This window comes from Pelodiscus sinensis, chromosome 22 (assembly GCF_049634645.1).
Source record: "Pelodiscus sinensis isolate JC-2024 chromosome 22, ASM4963464v1, whole genome shotgun sequence".
In the NCBI taxonomy this organism is placed as follows: Eukaryota; Metazoa; Chordata; order Testudines; family Trionychidae; genus Pelodiscus; species Pelodiscus sinensis.
The window spans coordinates 11,965,365-11,982,785 of record NC_134732.1 but is presented as its reverse complement, the minus strand read 5'-3'; the positions used below and the strand labels follow the sequence as shown (position 1 = coordinate 11,982,785).

At 44.4% G+C, this 17,421-nt stretch overlaps 1 protein-coding gene across 3 annotated transcripts in view; it reads right to left on the bottom strand.

Moving 5' to 3' along the window:
• The window catches only part of NUP188 (nucleoporin 188), a 61,526-nt gene that overhangs the window by 7,260 nt on the left and 36,845 nt on the right, over positions 1 to 17,421 (bottom strand). For 2 of the 3 annotated variants that reach the window (XM_075905731.1, XM_075905732.1), the window contains 13 exons: positions 15,463 to 15,596; positions 14,672 to 14,778; positions 14,127 to 14,333; positions 13,394 to 13,563; positions 12,007 to 12,076; positions 10,904 to 10,971; positions 8,239 to 8,434; positions 6,937 to 7,014; positions 5,962 to 6,047; positions 5,059 to 5,204; positions 4,013 to 4,194; positions 2,467 to 2,667; positions 100 to 192 (listed from right to left, as the gene is read on the bottom strand). In XM_075905731.1, coding sequence (XP_075761846.1) covers positions 100 to 192; positions 2,467 to 2,667; positions 4,013 to 4,194; positions 5,059 to 5,204; positions 5,962 to 6,047; positions 6,937 to 7,014; positions 8,239 to 8,434; positions 10,904 to 10,971; positions 12,007 to 12,076; positions 13,394 to 13,563; positions 14,127 to 14,333; positions 14,672 to 14,778; positions 15,463 to 15,596 — 1,738 coding nt within the window. Of the gene's footprint in view, positions 1 to 99; positions 193 to 2,466; positions 2,668 to 4,012; positions 4,195 to 5,058; positions 5,205 to 5,961; positions 6,048 to 6,936; positions 7,015 to 8,238; positions 8,435 to 10,903; positions 10,972 to 12,006; positions 12,077 to 13,393; positions 13,564 to 14,126; positions 14,334 to 14,671; positions 14,779 to 15,196; positions 15,221 to 15,462; positions 15,597 to 17,421 lie in introns of all 3 variants that reach the window. The other variant, XM_075905733.1, reaches the window with a different exon arrangement.

Here is a 17,421-nt window from a genome sequence, read left to right as displayed (position 1 = left end):
TCACAATGGCATCAGAGTTCTCCCGGGCCACATGCAACAGAGCAGGCCACAACCTTCCCAATGAGTTTTATATCCACGTCAAGAGGAAGCAGCACTCACCTGAATCGTTCCATTAGTGCTCAGCTGGTATACGCTCAAGAGGGACAAGCAGATGCTCTGTGTGACACCAGCACCAGCCACAGCTGCTGCACCCTGCACGACACAGAACAGTCACTGTTGCAGATATCACCGCCTTCTCTGAGCCAGGAGAGGGACCCCTAGCACTTCTATTTTCCACACACCCACCATTCTCCTTCAGAGCTTTCATCCAGACACTTCTTCCCTGTAGCCCAGACACCTAAATTCCATCACCCCAGACAATGCTACTTTTCTTTCATTCAAATACTAGAAGCCTTAACTGGGGCCAGGGCCTGGGCTCTTGGTCTTCTGGTTTCTAACCAGGGGGGGTGTCAACAGTGTGACACTGTTGCAAAAAAAGCAAACATGATTCTGGGATGCATTAACAGAAGTGTTGTGAGCAAGACACGAGAAGTCATTTTTCCGCTCTGTGCTGAGTAGGCACAGTTAGAGTATTATGTCCAGTTCTGGGCACCACATTTCAAGAAAGATGTGGAGAAATTGGAGAAGGTCCAGAGAAGAGCAACAAAAATGATTAAAAATCTAGAAAACATGAGCTATGAGGCAAGGCTGAAGGAATTGGGCTTGTTTAGTCTGGAAAAGAGAAGACAAGGGGACATGATAGTAGTTTTCTGGTATCTAAAAGGGTGTCACAGGAAGAAGGGGGGAAAATTGTTCTCCTTAGCCTCTGATGACAGGACAAGAAGCAATGGGCTTAAACTGCAGCAAGGGGGTTTAGGTTGGACATTAGGAAAAACTTCCTGCCAGGGTGGTTGAAAACTGGAATAAATTGCCTAGAGAGGTTCTGTAATCTCCATCACTGGAGATATTTAAGAGCAGGTTAGACAGACACCTGTCAGGGATGATATAGACCAGGGTTTCTCAACCTTTTTTTTTTAATAAAGTACCCCTTTTAAAAAAAGAAATTATAAGTGCCCCCAATACCTACAGTTTTCAGACACACAACATTTTTTCTACAATTGCAACACATTTGTTTAAACAACTTAATCATAGCTGAGTGGGCGATGAAATTTTTGGGTGTAAAAAGTACAAAAATAATAAAGCACTGTAAAACTTGAACCAAAAATTCAGTTTTCTCTACATTTCAGTTGTGGTGACGTATCCCCAAGACTTCTCTCGAATACCCTAATGCTGCTCATACCACTGGTTGAGAAACACTGATATATACCATGCTTGGTCCTGCCACGGGGGCAGGGGACTGGACTTGATGACCTCTCAAGGCCCCTTCCAGGTCTAGTGTTCTATGGTTCTACCCACTGGTGCTCCCTGGGCTGGGCCGGGCCTAGGGGCTCCCCAAGACTAGCCCTGAACTGCATGGTGGCTGGCAGCTGTTCCCCAGGGCCAGCCCAGGGTCACGGGGACTGTGCTGCTGGCCAGGGACTGCTCACTGGGGTGCTTGCTGCCCTCCTGTGGTCATGAGTGAGTATAACCATTCCCCAAGCTTACGGCCCTCCCTGTGGTCATGCATGAGTATAATTGTCCTTGTTATCACACCCTCCCTTTCCGTTTGATATGAAACAATCCCATTCCATGAACATTCTACTATCCTAAAACAACCAAACCCTTGTGGTTGCTTTAAGTTATTATAAGAGGAAATTGCATATCAAATGTGGTGGTCCCTAGCTCTTACCATTTAGGAGGAGTTAATGAACAAACGGCCACACAGACAGATGCACATTTCTAAAATATATAGTAAGAAAAAACAACCCACCCACCCCCTTTATGGCTATTGGGTGAACACATCTCCTCAACTCCTGGCACCATGTGTGTACCCTCTGTCTTTGACTGTAAGCTCCTGTAAGAAAATAATCTTATCTACTCCTCCTCCAGGACAGTGCTAACGTCTCAATAAACAAGAATTGCTTTACATTATGGCTACCAGGAGAGCAGATTCCTGCAGATCAGCGCTGCCTTAGCAGTACTGGCTATATTGGGATGAAAGGGGGATGTTTGCAGGGAAACACTTGCTCTGAATTACAGGTTTACACTAGGCCAGGATCAATTCTGTTCTTCCAGCACAGACATTGCATTATCCAGAAGAGCAAGGAAAGGAAATACAATACTAAGCAGCTCTTTATACAAGACCTATAACACACACTCTCTCTCTCTCTCCCTCTCTCCCTCTCCCTCTCTCTCACACTCACACTCACACTCTCACACACACACCCCTCCCCCCCCCTTTGGCAGAGCTTTAAGAGAGCCCTTTAGGCATAGGGCACTGCTCAGCTGTACAGTCTGATGCTGCCAGCACACAGTGCAGTGAGATGAACTGCATTTTAAATATAGATCCAATAATCCAGCAAGTTCTCATTTTTTTCTGTCTCTCACCTGTTGCGTCCTGGCTAAGGTCAGCAGTAGATGCAATGAGGCCTCTGTGAAGTGAAGATTTTGTTTAACTCTCAAGCTAATCTCTAGGGCAGTAAAGATAGCAGTCAGCAAAGGGACCTTCCTGGTAACTTGCAGCCAGTAATCTCCATCTTCATCTACTTCACAGAGTTCCTTTGCCAGATGCAGCCCCAAAACACACACCTGCAGCAACAGGGGGGGAGGGGGAGGGAAGGAGGGAGAGAGGAAGAATGGGACATGACGGATCCCAGAGTAGGGGATAAATAGGAAAGGCAGAAATTAAAAGATTGTCCTTAAACAAATGGGATCTAAGTGTTTTCACATACACAAGTTATGGCATTAACAACCCTTGTCTGGGCACTGTATACACCTGCGGGACTGCACAAAAGCAAGGCTCCTTTAAAGCTGATCTGGGAGGGAAGTGGTAACAATCAATTTCCAAGAGTGAAGTGATTATTTGGAGTAAACCACCACTCACAACTACAATAATCTTTGGCGACCAGGACCAAGCCACAATCTCTTTAGGTAATGGGTCACAAAGCAGCGAGGAGTGAAACATGCACAGAGGCTACTGGAGACTTTCAAGTATTTGAGATCACAGTTTCAAAGGCTCACCCTTCCCCTCTGAGGTGACGTGACAGTATCCTCACTGCTTGTGTGAGCCCGACCATACTGTACTTAGACAGTCTTTCATCTGACCACTTCAAAGCAAATATTAAGTATTAATGGTCTCAGTGCCCTGTGAGGTAGTAGTAAACAGAATTCTAATTTTACAGAGTTTAAATAACTCAGCCAAAGTTACAGAGCTTGTCAACAGCAGAGATGGTAGCCAGGCATCCGGACCCCACATGCCCAGCTCCAACAAAGAGACCACAACCCTCTTTGGTATCTCACTTCCTATCATCTATAGGGCAATTCAGACCTATCTGCTCATTCAACGTGCAGGATGGACAGATGGCCACAGACTTCCCAGTGTGCCTCAGGCACTGGATTTGTCCTCCCAGTAGGAACATATATTGCCACAAGGTGCTGGAGGCAAGGCCTTTAGACTTGCATTATAGAGAAACAAGACAGCCATGTACATTGTCATCAGACACATGGAAGGAAATATTTTTAAACACCCTTGTTAGCTACCAGAGAAATCAGAGTGTTAACTAAATGCTTTGGAAGAGACACCTGCTCAGAGCAGGCTCAGTGTGTTTTCAGGAACTACATATGAAAGTTCAAAGAGGTTTGCACCCAAAGAGCAGACTAGTAAAAAGCATCTTCCCAGAATTTATAGTATAGCAAGAGAAGCAATTCTCAATAACCTATCCTCTATCTCTGGACATAATCACAGGGGCTCTGCCACCAGCAAGCAACTAAGCCTGTAAAGCCTATGTGGCAAAATAAAGCATCAGGACAGTCCATTTTCTATCTAGTGATAGATATGATGCAAATGAGACATTTTATGGTGCAACGGATACAGCAAGCAACTTTGTTTATCAATAGAGAACATGGCTGCAGAGCAGGTGAATGATTCCTTTACCCCATCTCGCTGGTCCTTGTGTTTACCCCGACAGGCATCATCTGTCTCCATGCTGTCCTTGTCATCTGCAGAGTCTCCTGACGTGAGATTGTGTCGTGTCTGATCAAAGAGTACAATGACTTCATCTTGGAGGGTCTCGCACACACTCATTACCAGCTGGGAGTACTGAGGGATCTCGCTCACTACAACACACACACAGAGCACACAATAGATTAACTCACCACCTCGCACTTCTGTTCCCAATTTAATTACTGCACTGGTAGTAGTTAACTTTAACTCCTGGGTCCCCACCTCTCGGAGGCAGGACTTATCACTTTGCATTTCTTTTTTCTAGAAATATCTATTTATAACCTACACAAGACTGTGACGAACTCCAAAGGGACCCAGCAAAGCCAGGTGAATGAGCCAAGAGCTTAGGAGGACTCAAAAAGGGATCACACATTCATCTAATGACATGTACAATCATAATAAGCAGGTCCGTGAGAGGATATTAGACTTGAAGGACCTAGTAAGGCAATTCCTACATCCCTCTCATTCAGAAAACGACCCCTCCCATGTTTGAGGCACCTTAAAATATTCAATTCCCATCATAAACATACTCTAACTTTGTCAACTGCACCATCCTTCCTCATCATTATAGTTAGCAATAACCCATCAGCAGGCACAAGTGTCCATACTACTAAAATTAAGGTCTCTCATGGTCAACTTGCATTCTTCCTCATGGGCCTTGCAGCACTCAGATCAGAGGGCCATATTAAAGGGTTAGAGGTAAATCTGTAAGCTCTTTGAAGCAGGGAGGGCCTTTGACTCTGCTATACAGCGCCAAGCAAACCAGGAGTTGGATGCTGACTGGTGCCTCTAGGAGCTACCCACACTATACACAACAGACAAGAGAAAGTTAACAGAAAAATCCCACTGGCTGCCAACTGCAGTCACTGTCCTGCACTGGCAGCCATCAACATGTACATTCCTGATTCTAAAATGTCTGAATGGGAAAACAAGTCTTTCCAGCTCTGATCTTCATAACCTCTGCCAGATCCTCTCACCTTTCATCTCCTTCATCTGCAGGACAGTGATGAGAGCAGAGAACACCTTGGCCTTGGTCTTCTCCATCATCTGCTGATCAGCCTGCAGCACTCCCTCCAGAATCTGCGTCAAGGAGTTTATGATTTTATCCACAGAACCCAACTCGCTGACAACGAAAAAGGGAGAGCTCTTCAGATTAGACAAGATTCCCCACTTAACGTCTTGGCTGGGACTGATCTCTGTGAACCATATCTAAGGCATGTGTGTGTAGGTACACAGATAGTTTCCTTAATTGAGGTCATCAGTAGGATCCCCTCAGGGACATTTCAGGAATGTCTGGTAGAAATATATTGAGACTGAAAGTTCACTATAATTTAAGTTTCCTTGTCTCGTTTCTCCCAAAATCATAAAACTCCCAAAAGTTAAACTCCCAAAAGCATAAAATCACAACAAAGTTCAGCAGCAGCATCCATCATCAATGCTGCCTTCAATGTAAATCCCATGATCCCACAGTCCCCAAAGCTATGGCCTGGCAAGATAAGAAGTACAAGGGGTCCTCGCTTAAGTCCAAGATACGTTCCAAAAAACTTGGACTTATAGCAACTGTGGAATTAAAATGTGGAATTTTTTTTCCGCAGCTGACTTCCATTTAAGCAAATTGGGGGAGTGTTTTGCACGACTTACAGTGGGGAATGAGAGGACTTATAATGCATCTGTTCCTACAACATCAACGACTTTAGTGTGGAACGGATGCATACCGGGGCGACTTATAGCGGGGACCTCTTGTATGTACTGTGATATGATAAGGTATTGCTTTATTTCCCATCAGCATGACAAATCACTCTACACAGCAACTCAAACAACTTCTTACATTCATCAGTGACTATGAACTCACTTATGAAGTATCCAAATAGAGCACCTACCTCTTCCACTGTCTAAGCAGGATCAGCAGAAGGGTGCACAACATGGACCCCAGCTGCAGGCACAATACTGACATGGGGACCAGCAACTAAGGAGAGAGGTCCCAACAGTTACAGTTGCAACATTCACAGATGAGAAAGATGGAGGCTCAACACAGATATTCACAGCACTAAGAGTTTGCTTCCCCACCCTTGCCCAACTGCTATATTCCAGGCTGATGTGTAGATAGAATATGTGTAGAAACAACCATGTTGTAGCTAACAAGGTTTATAAAAAGATGATGTGTTTTAATATGTCCTTCCACAGAACCATCCCCACGACTGCTAAGAAGGCTGTGTGGAGTTCTGGATATTAACAGCACATTTTCAGTGCTAGCCCATTCAGTCAACAAAACTGAACTCAGCAACGAGGCCCCTGTCTTCTAAGGATCCTGTTTATAAATTCTGCATCTCAACTTGCAACCACTGTGGAATGGAAGCTGTGGCTCACTTGTTTTTTACTGGTGTAAAGCCATGCTCCACAGTTCCCTCGTGCTATCTCAAAAAGGAAGAGAGGAAATTCTCGCCAGGTGAAACATACACCGAAAAGAAACATCTACTATAATCACCTTCAGTAAGTACAGAAACTGGAGATTTGACAGGTAACTGACCTTGCCTTCAATAGCAACACTGCAGATAGCTGGAAGAGTCATTGGCTGGTGCCTGTGTACCATGCCTGCCTCTCTCTAGCTAACAGTGCTGCAGGATCACTAAATAGCAGTGACTGCAGGGTAACCTGCTGACCAAGAAAATAAAATATAATTTGGAGAATAAATATTTTATGAAGAGCAAAGTAATTCTGAGAGGGGCCTTCTTGTCTCAGTCTAATCTCACAGAATCAAGGAAAATCTGAACTACAAAAAGATACTAGAGCTCCACAGAGTTGAACAATTATGCACCCAGTCTTGAAGAGCTACAATCCGAAATGCAAACACTTACTAAAGCTTTGGTCCCACTTAGCACCTCCAGAAACAGTTGCTGCCGGACTGCAGAGTCAGTCAGATGCATAATATCTGCCTAGAGACACATCAGCGACAAGAGAGAGAGAGAGCTCAGACTAATTATACACCACAGTGAAAGTTACAGTAACAAAATACACTCTTATTTTTCCAGTCCAACATCAACCCTCATTTTGTATTTTTTATTAATTTACAAGGTGGCATGGGCTTTTACATCTGCTGGATGATACATTTAGAGAGAAAAAACTAAGAATTACTAGCTGTTAGAAAAGCAAGGGGCAAAAAGTCAACAAGTGACTTTCTGCCCCTTGCAAAAAAAAGTCAACTGAGGATGGAGTATGCAGTAGGCATTGTGAGGAAACTTTACTCAGTACAGGTTGGACCTCTCTAGTCAGGCACCCTCGAGACCTGAGTGGTCCCAGATGAATTTGCCAAACCAGGGAAGGTCACCTGCCACCAGCCTCCTCAGCCTGCCACCCCTCCCCTCCTTCAGCCCCACTGCTGGCTAGACTACACAGCTGCCCCAGCCCCACTGCCATAACTGCTGCTCCAGTTAGCGTGGCAGCTGACATGGCGGCCAGCAGCCCTGGCCTCATTGCTGGGACACCAGCCCCACTGCTGGCCAGTACGCAGTTCCAATCGGGCTACTGACCTGCTGCAACCCCAGTTGGGTTGCTGCAGCCCCGGCTCTGCAGCCACAGCCCCAGACAGGCTTCCCCTGCTGGGTTCCCGCAGCCCAGCCATACTGCCAACCAGGCCGCTGCAGCTCGGTCCCCACTGCCAGGACAGCATGCAGCCCCGATCCGACCGCAGCACAACCCCACTGCCGGGCTGTCCTGGTCCTGTCTAGACTGCTGGGCTGCCTTTGCCCCACTACCACAGCCCCCCTACTGCCACTGGGTTGCTGATGCCCAGCCCTGCTGCTGGCCCTCCTGCCCTGGGGCGCTCTTGTTCAGCAACATCTGTGGTCCTGAACAACTGTACCACTATAATTATCTAAAGGGTCTCTCTGGATGTAGGGCATGTTATTGGCTTTCTTTACACTTATTACAGAAGTGATGTAACATCCCCCCCCCCCCCGAGACAGACAGTATGCTCGTTTTGATCACTTGGCAAAACAAAACTCACCAAGGCAATTCTGCTTAGGGTATTGGTGTCTGTGAGTGCAATTACAGGATAATGGAAACAAAAGCCAACAGCCTGATCCCTCCCTGCACTGCATGTGGCCTGAACAACTGGCCATGTTTCTATTCAAAACATTATTAGACAAGGTGGCTCTTACGTGACTGGTGGAGATAATCAGCAGCATCCGCCAAGCCGAGATCAGCATCTGATATTCTGCCAGGGAGCTGCAACTGCTACCCTCTGTCTCTGCCATATGCAACGCCAATGACTTCACATATCCTGACCAGTAAGCAAAGCGCTTTTCTGTGGAGAACTTCTTCAGGGTGTCTTTCAGGGACTGATCCAGTGAGCCCCTGAAAAAGCCACAAAGATATCAGATACATTTTCATTTATTCTTTGATCAGGGAACATGCTCCTTCTATGATTCAGAGAACTCGGAAGAGGATTCCCACGTACTGCATCAAGTGATATGGAAGAAGGGAAACCCCTAGAGAGAACTAACTCATCTTTTTAAACATGTGAGTTTTCAGAACAGTAGGTACATTCAGAAGTGTGTGTGTGTGTGTGTGTGTGTGTGTGTGTGTGTGTGTGTGTGTCACATTCTTACTCAGCAAATCAGCTCCGTGTGTATATTCTACTGACTTTAGAGATAGAAGTAAGTTACTGCTTCCTATTAGTGGGAGAAGGAGCTGGAATCCATTGTGGACCATGCCTCAGACTTAATTTTAAAGCTTATTGAGAATGTTATTGCTGGTGGGACCATAAGAGAGAATGCACATCCAAACATCGGGATGTTTTACAAGTCTGGGAACTGGAAAATCATCCATTCATTTGTAAGCTGAGAAAGTTTGATTTAGAAGTCAGAGACACAAACTCAACTCCCTTCAGGAGCTTCAGGGGGTAGCCGAGTTAGTCTGTTACAGAAAAAGAAACAGCAAGCAAATGGTCTGGTAGCACTTTATAGACCAACAAAACATGTAGATGGGATCATGAGCTTTCGTGGGCACAGCCCACTTCTTCAGATGACCAGAGTTATGATTAGAGTTTCCTTATCCTCTAATCATAACTCCGGTCATCTGAAGAAGTGGGCCCACAAAAGCTCATGATACCATCTACATGTTTTGTTGGTCTATAAAGTGCTACCAGACCATTTGCTTGCTGTTTTTTTTCAACTCCCTTCAGTGATACTTTATAGAGCTGATGCAGCACACTTCAAACAACATCCAAGTTAATCAAAGAAAATCATATATATAGTAGCCCAATGTCTGTGACTCTGTAACGCTGAAATGCTGGCTGTTCCCTCTGGGCGGCGCTGCTGCCTCCTGCCATGGCACTCGGCTGACTTCTGCGCCGCTCAGCCGGGCCATCCCGGGGGAGAAAGTGGCATAAGCGGCCGTTTGGGCACCATGGTCCCCATGCAGCACCACCAGGCTGCGAGTAGATTTCAGCCATGCACCCTGTTCATTGGCGTCACGCGCACGTGCATGCGCAGTACGGGGCTGGCGAGCAGTTTTCGCCGCCGTTTGTCAAGCCCTGCCCATGAGTATATTAATTGGTGACTTTTCCATCTAGTCATTATGCCTGTAACAGGAGCAATGTGGTGATAATAAAAGTTCTTTTTTTTTTTTTTAACCTGGTATTGGTTAATTTGTGTGTCCTGGCTTTACTTTAGGGCTGAGATTTCCCAAGTGACCTCTTCCCTGGTTTTCTTACCATTACTTGGGTGCTGGCAGTGGACTTTTATCCCCAAAATCTAGGTTTTTAAGATTCTAGGGGGAAGTTTTATACCAAAGCCTGGAAAGATAAGGTTTTGGGGTACTTTTGCGGTCCCTGACTTCTGTATTCATCGTGCCAGAGTGGGGATTTAGCCTTGACAAGCAGTAAACATTAGTTTTACCGGTTAACCTGCTTCAACTGTTAACTCTATCCAGCTTTAGTGGCCTGTGCTGCCTGGCTGGCCAGCCCACTGACTCTAGCCACTGTGTGCCAACCAGAGCAACAATGCATAGCCAGAGCAGGCCCAGCCTCTCCACCTGGATGGAGCAGTGCAGCCTGCGGGAGGGGCCCCAGCTGTGCTGACTGGTTAGATTAGCCTCAGCCACTTAATCAGTTAACTATTTAAACAATGTATTTTAATCATTCAAACAGTTAATTTTCTAACTGGAATTTACATCCATAAGCTAAAGTAATAAATTGATGTCTCACCATAATTAGAGATGTTAAAAATGGTGAAACTTTTTTTTTCTAAATCACATGATTACTCCACTCTATTAAAGAACCCTAATGAAGCAAAGTAAAATTTTCTGGCATAAATGTCAGGACACAAACTTACTACTATGCACTGCTACAAAATTAAAGAAAAGCGAGATTGTCCTAATTAGAGTCCTAGCATCCAGTGTGTGAGGAGAACATTTCACTGTATTACGTGTGGTTACTTTAGTCACATCATGAGCTCAAAATATTTAAAGTCTCATTACTCCAGAACAGATATTCCTCCCTTGACATCCATACCCAGAAATTCACATTTACAGGCTACAGAAACTCTTCTCATGGCATCTATTTCTCTAACAGATGGCTGCACGAAATTCAAATCAAACCAGGCAAGCTTATGCTCCTCTCTTCTGAGCTCCAGCAGCCACAGTTAAACTACTGACTGTTCCCGGAGCATTTCTATAGAATTCTTAGCACCAACTTGCCTCTCCCTCAAACATGGATGATCTCTTAATATTTAATCCGCACACCACACAGGATTTTGCCCTCACTTTCAGGTGTCCCTAGGATCACTGAAAACTCTAGAGCAGGACAGATTGTCAATGACTCACTTGACCACGTAGTAGATCTCCAGGCAGATGATTTTCATGATTAAGGCACAAGTGTCCAAGACACTGAGCTACAAAGAAGGAATAAAAAGCAAAGCATGAGTAGGTTATCCATTGCTACAGGTGGAATCTGGTAACACTGTGTCCCCAAGCTCTGTCCTACATAGAGAATTGAGGACTGCAGTCTAAAAAGTCCAGGAGCGCCACGCTGTCAATCAAGCACCCTTCTGCAGTTCAAGTGGCCCCCGTTTTTGTGTTATCCTTGGATTCCTGAACATTATGCCCACACGGCCTTTGCAGTAGCACATAGGCAATCCTCTGGGCCTCTCTGGGGCACAGGCAGGCAGGAATGGCAGCAAGACTTGAACCTGCTCATCATCTAGAGGCACAATGAATGATACTGCATTTTCCTGAAAGAAATGTCCCACCTATAACAGTGCCACAGCCATCTTCTCTAGGTAGGAGGGAGTAAGGACTGAATGGTCTTATGGAAGAGCAGCTGCCTCAGTATACAGTGTTCATCTCCTCTGCCAAGAAGGGAAGAACACAATGTTCAAATCTGTATGGGTATGTCTACACTACCACCCTAGTTCGAACTAGGGTGGTAGTGTAGACATACCCTATGGCAGCTGAATAGAGGAGGATTAAGATTCCAACAGAGAAGACAGAAGTTTCCAAAACAGAAGGATGATAAAATGCTGCGAGTCAGTTTGAGGTAGGCCCAGTAAAGAGGAGAGAGAGTTCAGATGTCTGGGAACTGAAGCAAAATGTTCTGTACACACGTGCGCACACACACACAGACACACACACAACACTGCACTGCACATCTAGAGTACTGCTTCTTTACAAATGTTAAGGAGATAAGCTTGATCATCCCAGTTAATGTTATCTCTGTTTTACAGATGGTGACATAGAAGCAGTGAGAGTTCAGGAGACTAGACCAAAGTTATGCAGCCAATCTGTGCAAGCACTAGAAACAAAATCCACTCTCAGAACAACCATTTTACCTCTTTGATGGCAGTTAGCAAAAAGGAAGAAAGTTACTTGCACCATTCATTCATCCTCAGAAAAAATACAGCTGTTTTCAGTCCTTATAAGCAACTCACCTCTGATGTTTCTGAGGGGGGAGCCAAGGTCCCAAAGAGAGGGTTGGTTAAGTTTTCCCAAAACTTTGGCCTAAAAATACACACACACACACAAATAATGCAAGTTACCATATTTCTCCTCTTGCTCTGAACCTTTCCAGGACTACTGTACCCCTCTTCAGGAGTCTGATTTGTCTTGCATAACCTCCCAAATTACACATCAATTAAAAACTACTTGCTTACAAAATCAGATATAAAAATACAAATGTGTCACAGCACACTATTAGTGAAAAATTGCTTATTTTCTCATTTTTACTATATAGAATCATAGAGCTAGAAGAGACCTCAGGAGGTCATCAAGTTCAGCCCCCTGCCCAAGGCAGGACCAATCCCAACTAAATCAACCCAGCCAGGGCTATGTCAAGCCGAGACTTAAAAACCTCCAAGGATGGAGATTCCACCACCTTCCTAGGTAACCCATTCCAGTGCTTCACAACCCTTCTAGTGAAATAGTTTTTCCTAATATCCAAGCTAGACCTCTCCCACTATAATTATAAAACAAATCAACTGGAATATAAATATTATACTTCCATTTTGGCATTTAGTGCATAGAGCAGTATAAACAAAAGTTATTGTCTCTGCACTGGTTTCTCTAGTACTTTTTATGTCACCTGTTGTAAAATTAGGCAAATAGCTAGATGAGCTGATATTTCCCCACCCGCTGCCGAAAAACCTCTACATATTCCCAGGAGTACACAGCACACCTGACAGGAATAGCCTGACCTGCTACCTTTCACTGCAAACTCCACTGTATGAGATATTTCACACATCAAACACGTAGTAATATTGCTCACCCAGCAGTGCAGAGCACAGTGAAACAGGAGGGTTATTTCAAGAGAACTGTGCACATGTACTTAACAACAGCACGTTTACTTTTTCCCTAAACGCCTCCAACTCCTGAAACTTTCTCCAGTGTTTTGTTTACAGGAAGTTATCAGGAAACTAGAGAAAGAGGTCTAACCTTTTAGCTGAGAAGCTGCTAAGTTTCTAAGTATCTAAGTTACAACTAAAAGGCATCCTCCAATCTGTAAGAACTAGTGGGACAGAGTTATTTCTATTCACTAAAATAGTTTTAAACAGCCCATTTTTAATCACCCTGAGAATAATATGCAACATTTTCAGCAGTGATCTGGACATAAATATGAAGTCACTACCAATGACACATAATTTGGTGGTATGTACATGCTGAGGGAAACAGTCATCATACAGAGCGATCTGGAGAGCTTGGTAAACTGAGCACATTCAGACAAAATGCTTTTTGAAAACAGCCAAATTTATATATCTAGAAACAAGGAATAGGCCACATCTAGCAGACATCTAAAGGCAGTGGAGAAAAGCAATGACTCACTTGGTCCTTAGGACTAGCATGGCACTATCCCGACGGTCCTGCCAGAGGGCATGAAGGAATGCAATGGCAGCCCGGTGCAAGAGGGGAGGGCACCAGTATCTTTCTTGTTGTTTGGAGTCTATCAGTTCCAAGACCACTTGGAGGCAACTCCATTCCCCTAAGCTGAACTCCTAAAGCGAGAGAGAGAAAATGAGATACATCTACATCTGATGACTATGCAAGCAGCTCGTTTCAGTATGCTATTTAATTCCACCTATCAAATACATAGGGAAGTAAAACCTAAGCACACAGCACAGGCGTGTATTTCATATGACATACAACACATTTGAGGAATTTCTAAAAAAACAGGGAAGGGAGGAATAAACTATTTTTACAAATCAGATTACTTCTGGGGCAGAAAAACACCATACTCCCCTGTGTATTTTGTAGGTGCAATTAAATTGCATACTAAAACGGGAGGTACTTGGAGAACACAGGAAGATTTCTCTTTGGTCAAAAGGAATTTTTGCCAATTTGATCAGAAGGTCGTAAGGTTCTCATTCCAGAATCAGGCTATATAGCTTTAAAACCATTGTTCAAAATCTTGTCAGGAGCTGGGGGTGTATTACAAAGGCACTTAGACTGAGGACAAAGTAAAGCTGTAGCAATTTTTACTAAAATAAGGAACAAAGTCAGGAAAGTTCCAACCCACATGAAAAGATGTAAATCCTCATGTAGGCATTTGCTGTTTTACCTTTGATCCATCACTTCCATCTTTCACTTCCAGGTTCAGGAAGAGTTCAATAAGCCCAGGCTGTGTCTCTACAGCGACAGTGAGGAACTCTAGGATCATGACTTTAATGCGCATGTCCTCAATCTTACTCTGCAGGCGGGTCAAAAAGGCATCACGAATGGCAGCCGCATCACTCCCAAGGCAGGCATAAACAGACATTGGCGCCACCTTCAAAAGGGAAGAAACATACTAAAACATGTATATAAATGCTAGGGTGCTTTCTCTCAGTAGATAAACGGGGTTTGTGATGTGTATTTTAAACTGAAATTTCAGAAACTTCTCACCCTTAAGTGCGGGGGAGGGGGAGAGTTAGTTCAAAAGGCAAAGAATAAGTCTTTACACAGCATCCCTGGATAAGTGTTAATATGTGTCCTTTTTTACAAGGTTGGAAAGCTCAAAGCAAGAACGCTCACAAGTTGCACCTTGAATATTCACAGAAGACAGATTAAGTGATGGAATCAACAAAAAGAGAAAACATGGGAAAGTATTTATGAGAAATGTTTTACCGTAGCAAGTCGTTTCAGCAGCTGGATGGCAAGGCGTGGCAGCGCTGGGTCATGTTTGTGGTAGATATATTTGGCTAACACAGCAATCAGATTGTTCCCATGAGCACCTGGTGGGAACATAAATAAATCACAGGTGAGAAACTGGAATAGTCTCTTATGAGCTCTTCAAAAGAGACTATTCAGCAACTATTTAGCAGGCAGTCATTCTCCTCCATACTAGGGCAGAAAGGGAGTGAATGAATTCAGCTTTCCAAGAGGACAAGGGGTGAGTCTGGCCGTAAGTACTACTAGTAGCCATTTAGCACTGTCTCATGTTAGAAAGCAGTAAACAAGTGAAAATAACATTAGGTGGTTATTTTAGATTAGTCCTGGTAAGTGAACAACAATAATACAGTTCAAGGCTTCCACACTGCTCCCAGAACTGCAAAGAACCAAAAGCATCAGTGCCACCAAGATCCTGGTGAGTGAAGAACAAGAGAAAACCCATTGGGATACCCTTTCAAAAGTGGGCCCTGTGTCACATACCTAGTGTCACGGCATAAGAGGATTCTGTAAAGACCATAATGCAAGAGGAAAACCTGTTAGCCTGGTCCACATTATAGAGAATTTACTCAGTGTCTTTGGATTAATCCCTCGGAGGAAGAGCATGCCCTCTGGCACCCTCCTATTGCTGGTATGCTGGATAAGAACGGCACTGTTCAGAGAAGTCAGTCCAGTGTTAACAAGTTACACATTATCTGGGCGTAAGGGAGAGATACTATTGCCTGGGCTGGCCAACAAAGGGTACGTACCATGCTGAGTAAGTGCCTGCTCTAGTGGGGATACCACACTAGAAGGAGATTTCAACCGGATGACGTTATTGGTGACGGAGAATGCCAGCTTTACTGTCTGGATCAGCAGCTGGCCCTGGCCCAGTGACTCATCACTATGTTGCCAAACAGAAACCAAAAGGAACAGATTAAAATGAACTCAAACAATGCTCTTTAGCTGTACAGTATACAAATATCAAATTCAGTAATCTGTGGTCCTATCAAGCAAGGGCAAAGGTTGTAAGAGAACTCTATTCACTCTCACTTATTATGTGAGTGCTGCAATAGAACACCAAAAACTACTGCATAACCAGTTTGGGGTTTATAATAGTAGCAGAAGGGTCTGAAAGTGTTTCTGTTCTAAACCCTTGTCTTTGGGGTATGTAACTGTTCTAGGGATGTAAGCAACTAGTCAACTACACGATTAAGCAAATGCTTATCAGGTAGTCGAGTAGGAACTCGGCTAGTCGCTTCCCCCTCCTTGCTGCCTCTATCAGACAGAGGTAGCAAGGGGGGGGGAGTGCAAGCCGGTGCTGGGGGTAGCTGGCATAAAAGCCAGTTCCACCCAGCATCGTCTCCGTGCAGGGCAGGGGAGGAAGAGGGCAGTGGGGAAACGGCACAAGTGGGGATTGAAACAGTCCTGCTTGCGCCAGTCCCACTGCTGCTCCTCTCCCTTTGAAATGTACAAGAGCTGCCTGCGGCTCTTGTACATTTCAAAGGGAGAGGCACAGAGGGGAACTGTGGTGGCTCCTGTGCATTTCAAAGGGAGAGAGCCAGGGGAACTGCTGGGTCTCTCTCTTTGAAATGTACAGGAGCCAAGGGTGGAGGATAGCAACCACTCCCCTTATCAACTAATTCCATCGACTACTCAACTAGCTGATTAATCGAAATTTAACATCCCTAAACTGTTAAATAGTGATAGAAGGAAGTGGGTCTGAGGAAGTGGGTCTGGCCCACGAAAGCTCATCATCTAATAAACCATCTTGTTAGTCTTTAAAGTGCTACATTGTCCTGCATTTTGCTAAACTGTTAAGTGATTTTCCTCCTTCGCCAGCTTGGGGTTAAATAGGTTTTTAAGTTTGAGGAATACAAAGGGCAGTTTTCAGACTGATTCAAAAACCCAATCCCCCCCCCCCTTTTTAAACTCATGTATCATCCATTATTGGCAAGGAGTAGAGGGAGGGAGATTAAAACCAACAAAAATTGAAGCTAAAAACTTAATTACCAGACCCTCCCCCAAAAAAAACCCTCCAAAAAACAACAACAACAAAAACAGTTGAGAAACAAGCTGAGACATAATTCACTTACACATTAGAAAACAAAAACATCGAATTCCTCCACCCAGGGTAACTCTCTCTCTGTATCTTTGCTCACCCACCCTGAAGTTTTACCTGCTTCTATATGGAACATAAACCACCCTTTAGATAATATATGTTGTTTTATGAGCACCATATGGGAAATACTTTCTTTTGACAATGTGCCTTTCACAAGGGTCATAGATCTCTTGGTAGAAGTTCTAGCTGTTTAGAGGCATCACTTTTGTCAATGTTTTGGGTGGCCAGGGTAAGGGAGATCCCCTCTGATGGCCTCTCTGATTACACCTGGGATGCCAATATCAGGCTAAGGAACAGGATACAGTAGAGACTCTGGCCTACAGTGTGATAGGAGATAAAAATATTGCATGTATATGGGAAAAGACATAAGATACTGTGCATTATTCTTTACTGGGTCTGAAGTCTCACTCCATTGGCTAGTATACCATTTTAATGGGGAGTGATCTATACTGGAGGCAAGAGATTGAAAAATGGGAAGTAAGGATGTTAAGGACTAGTCGACAATCCAATAAGCAAATGCTCTATCAGATAGAGGCAGCAAAGAGGGGGGAAAGGAGGCAAAGAGGGGGTAACTCCCAAGCAGCAGCACCACTCAGCTAATCCCAGG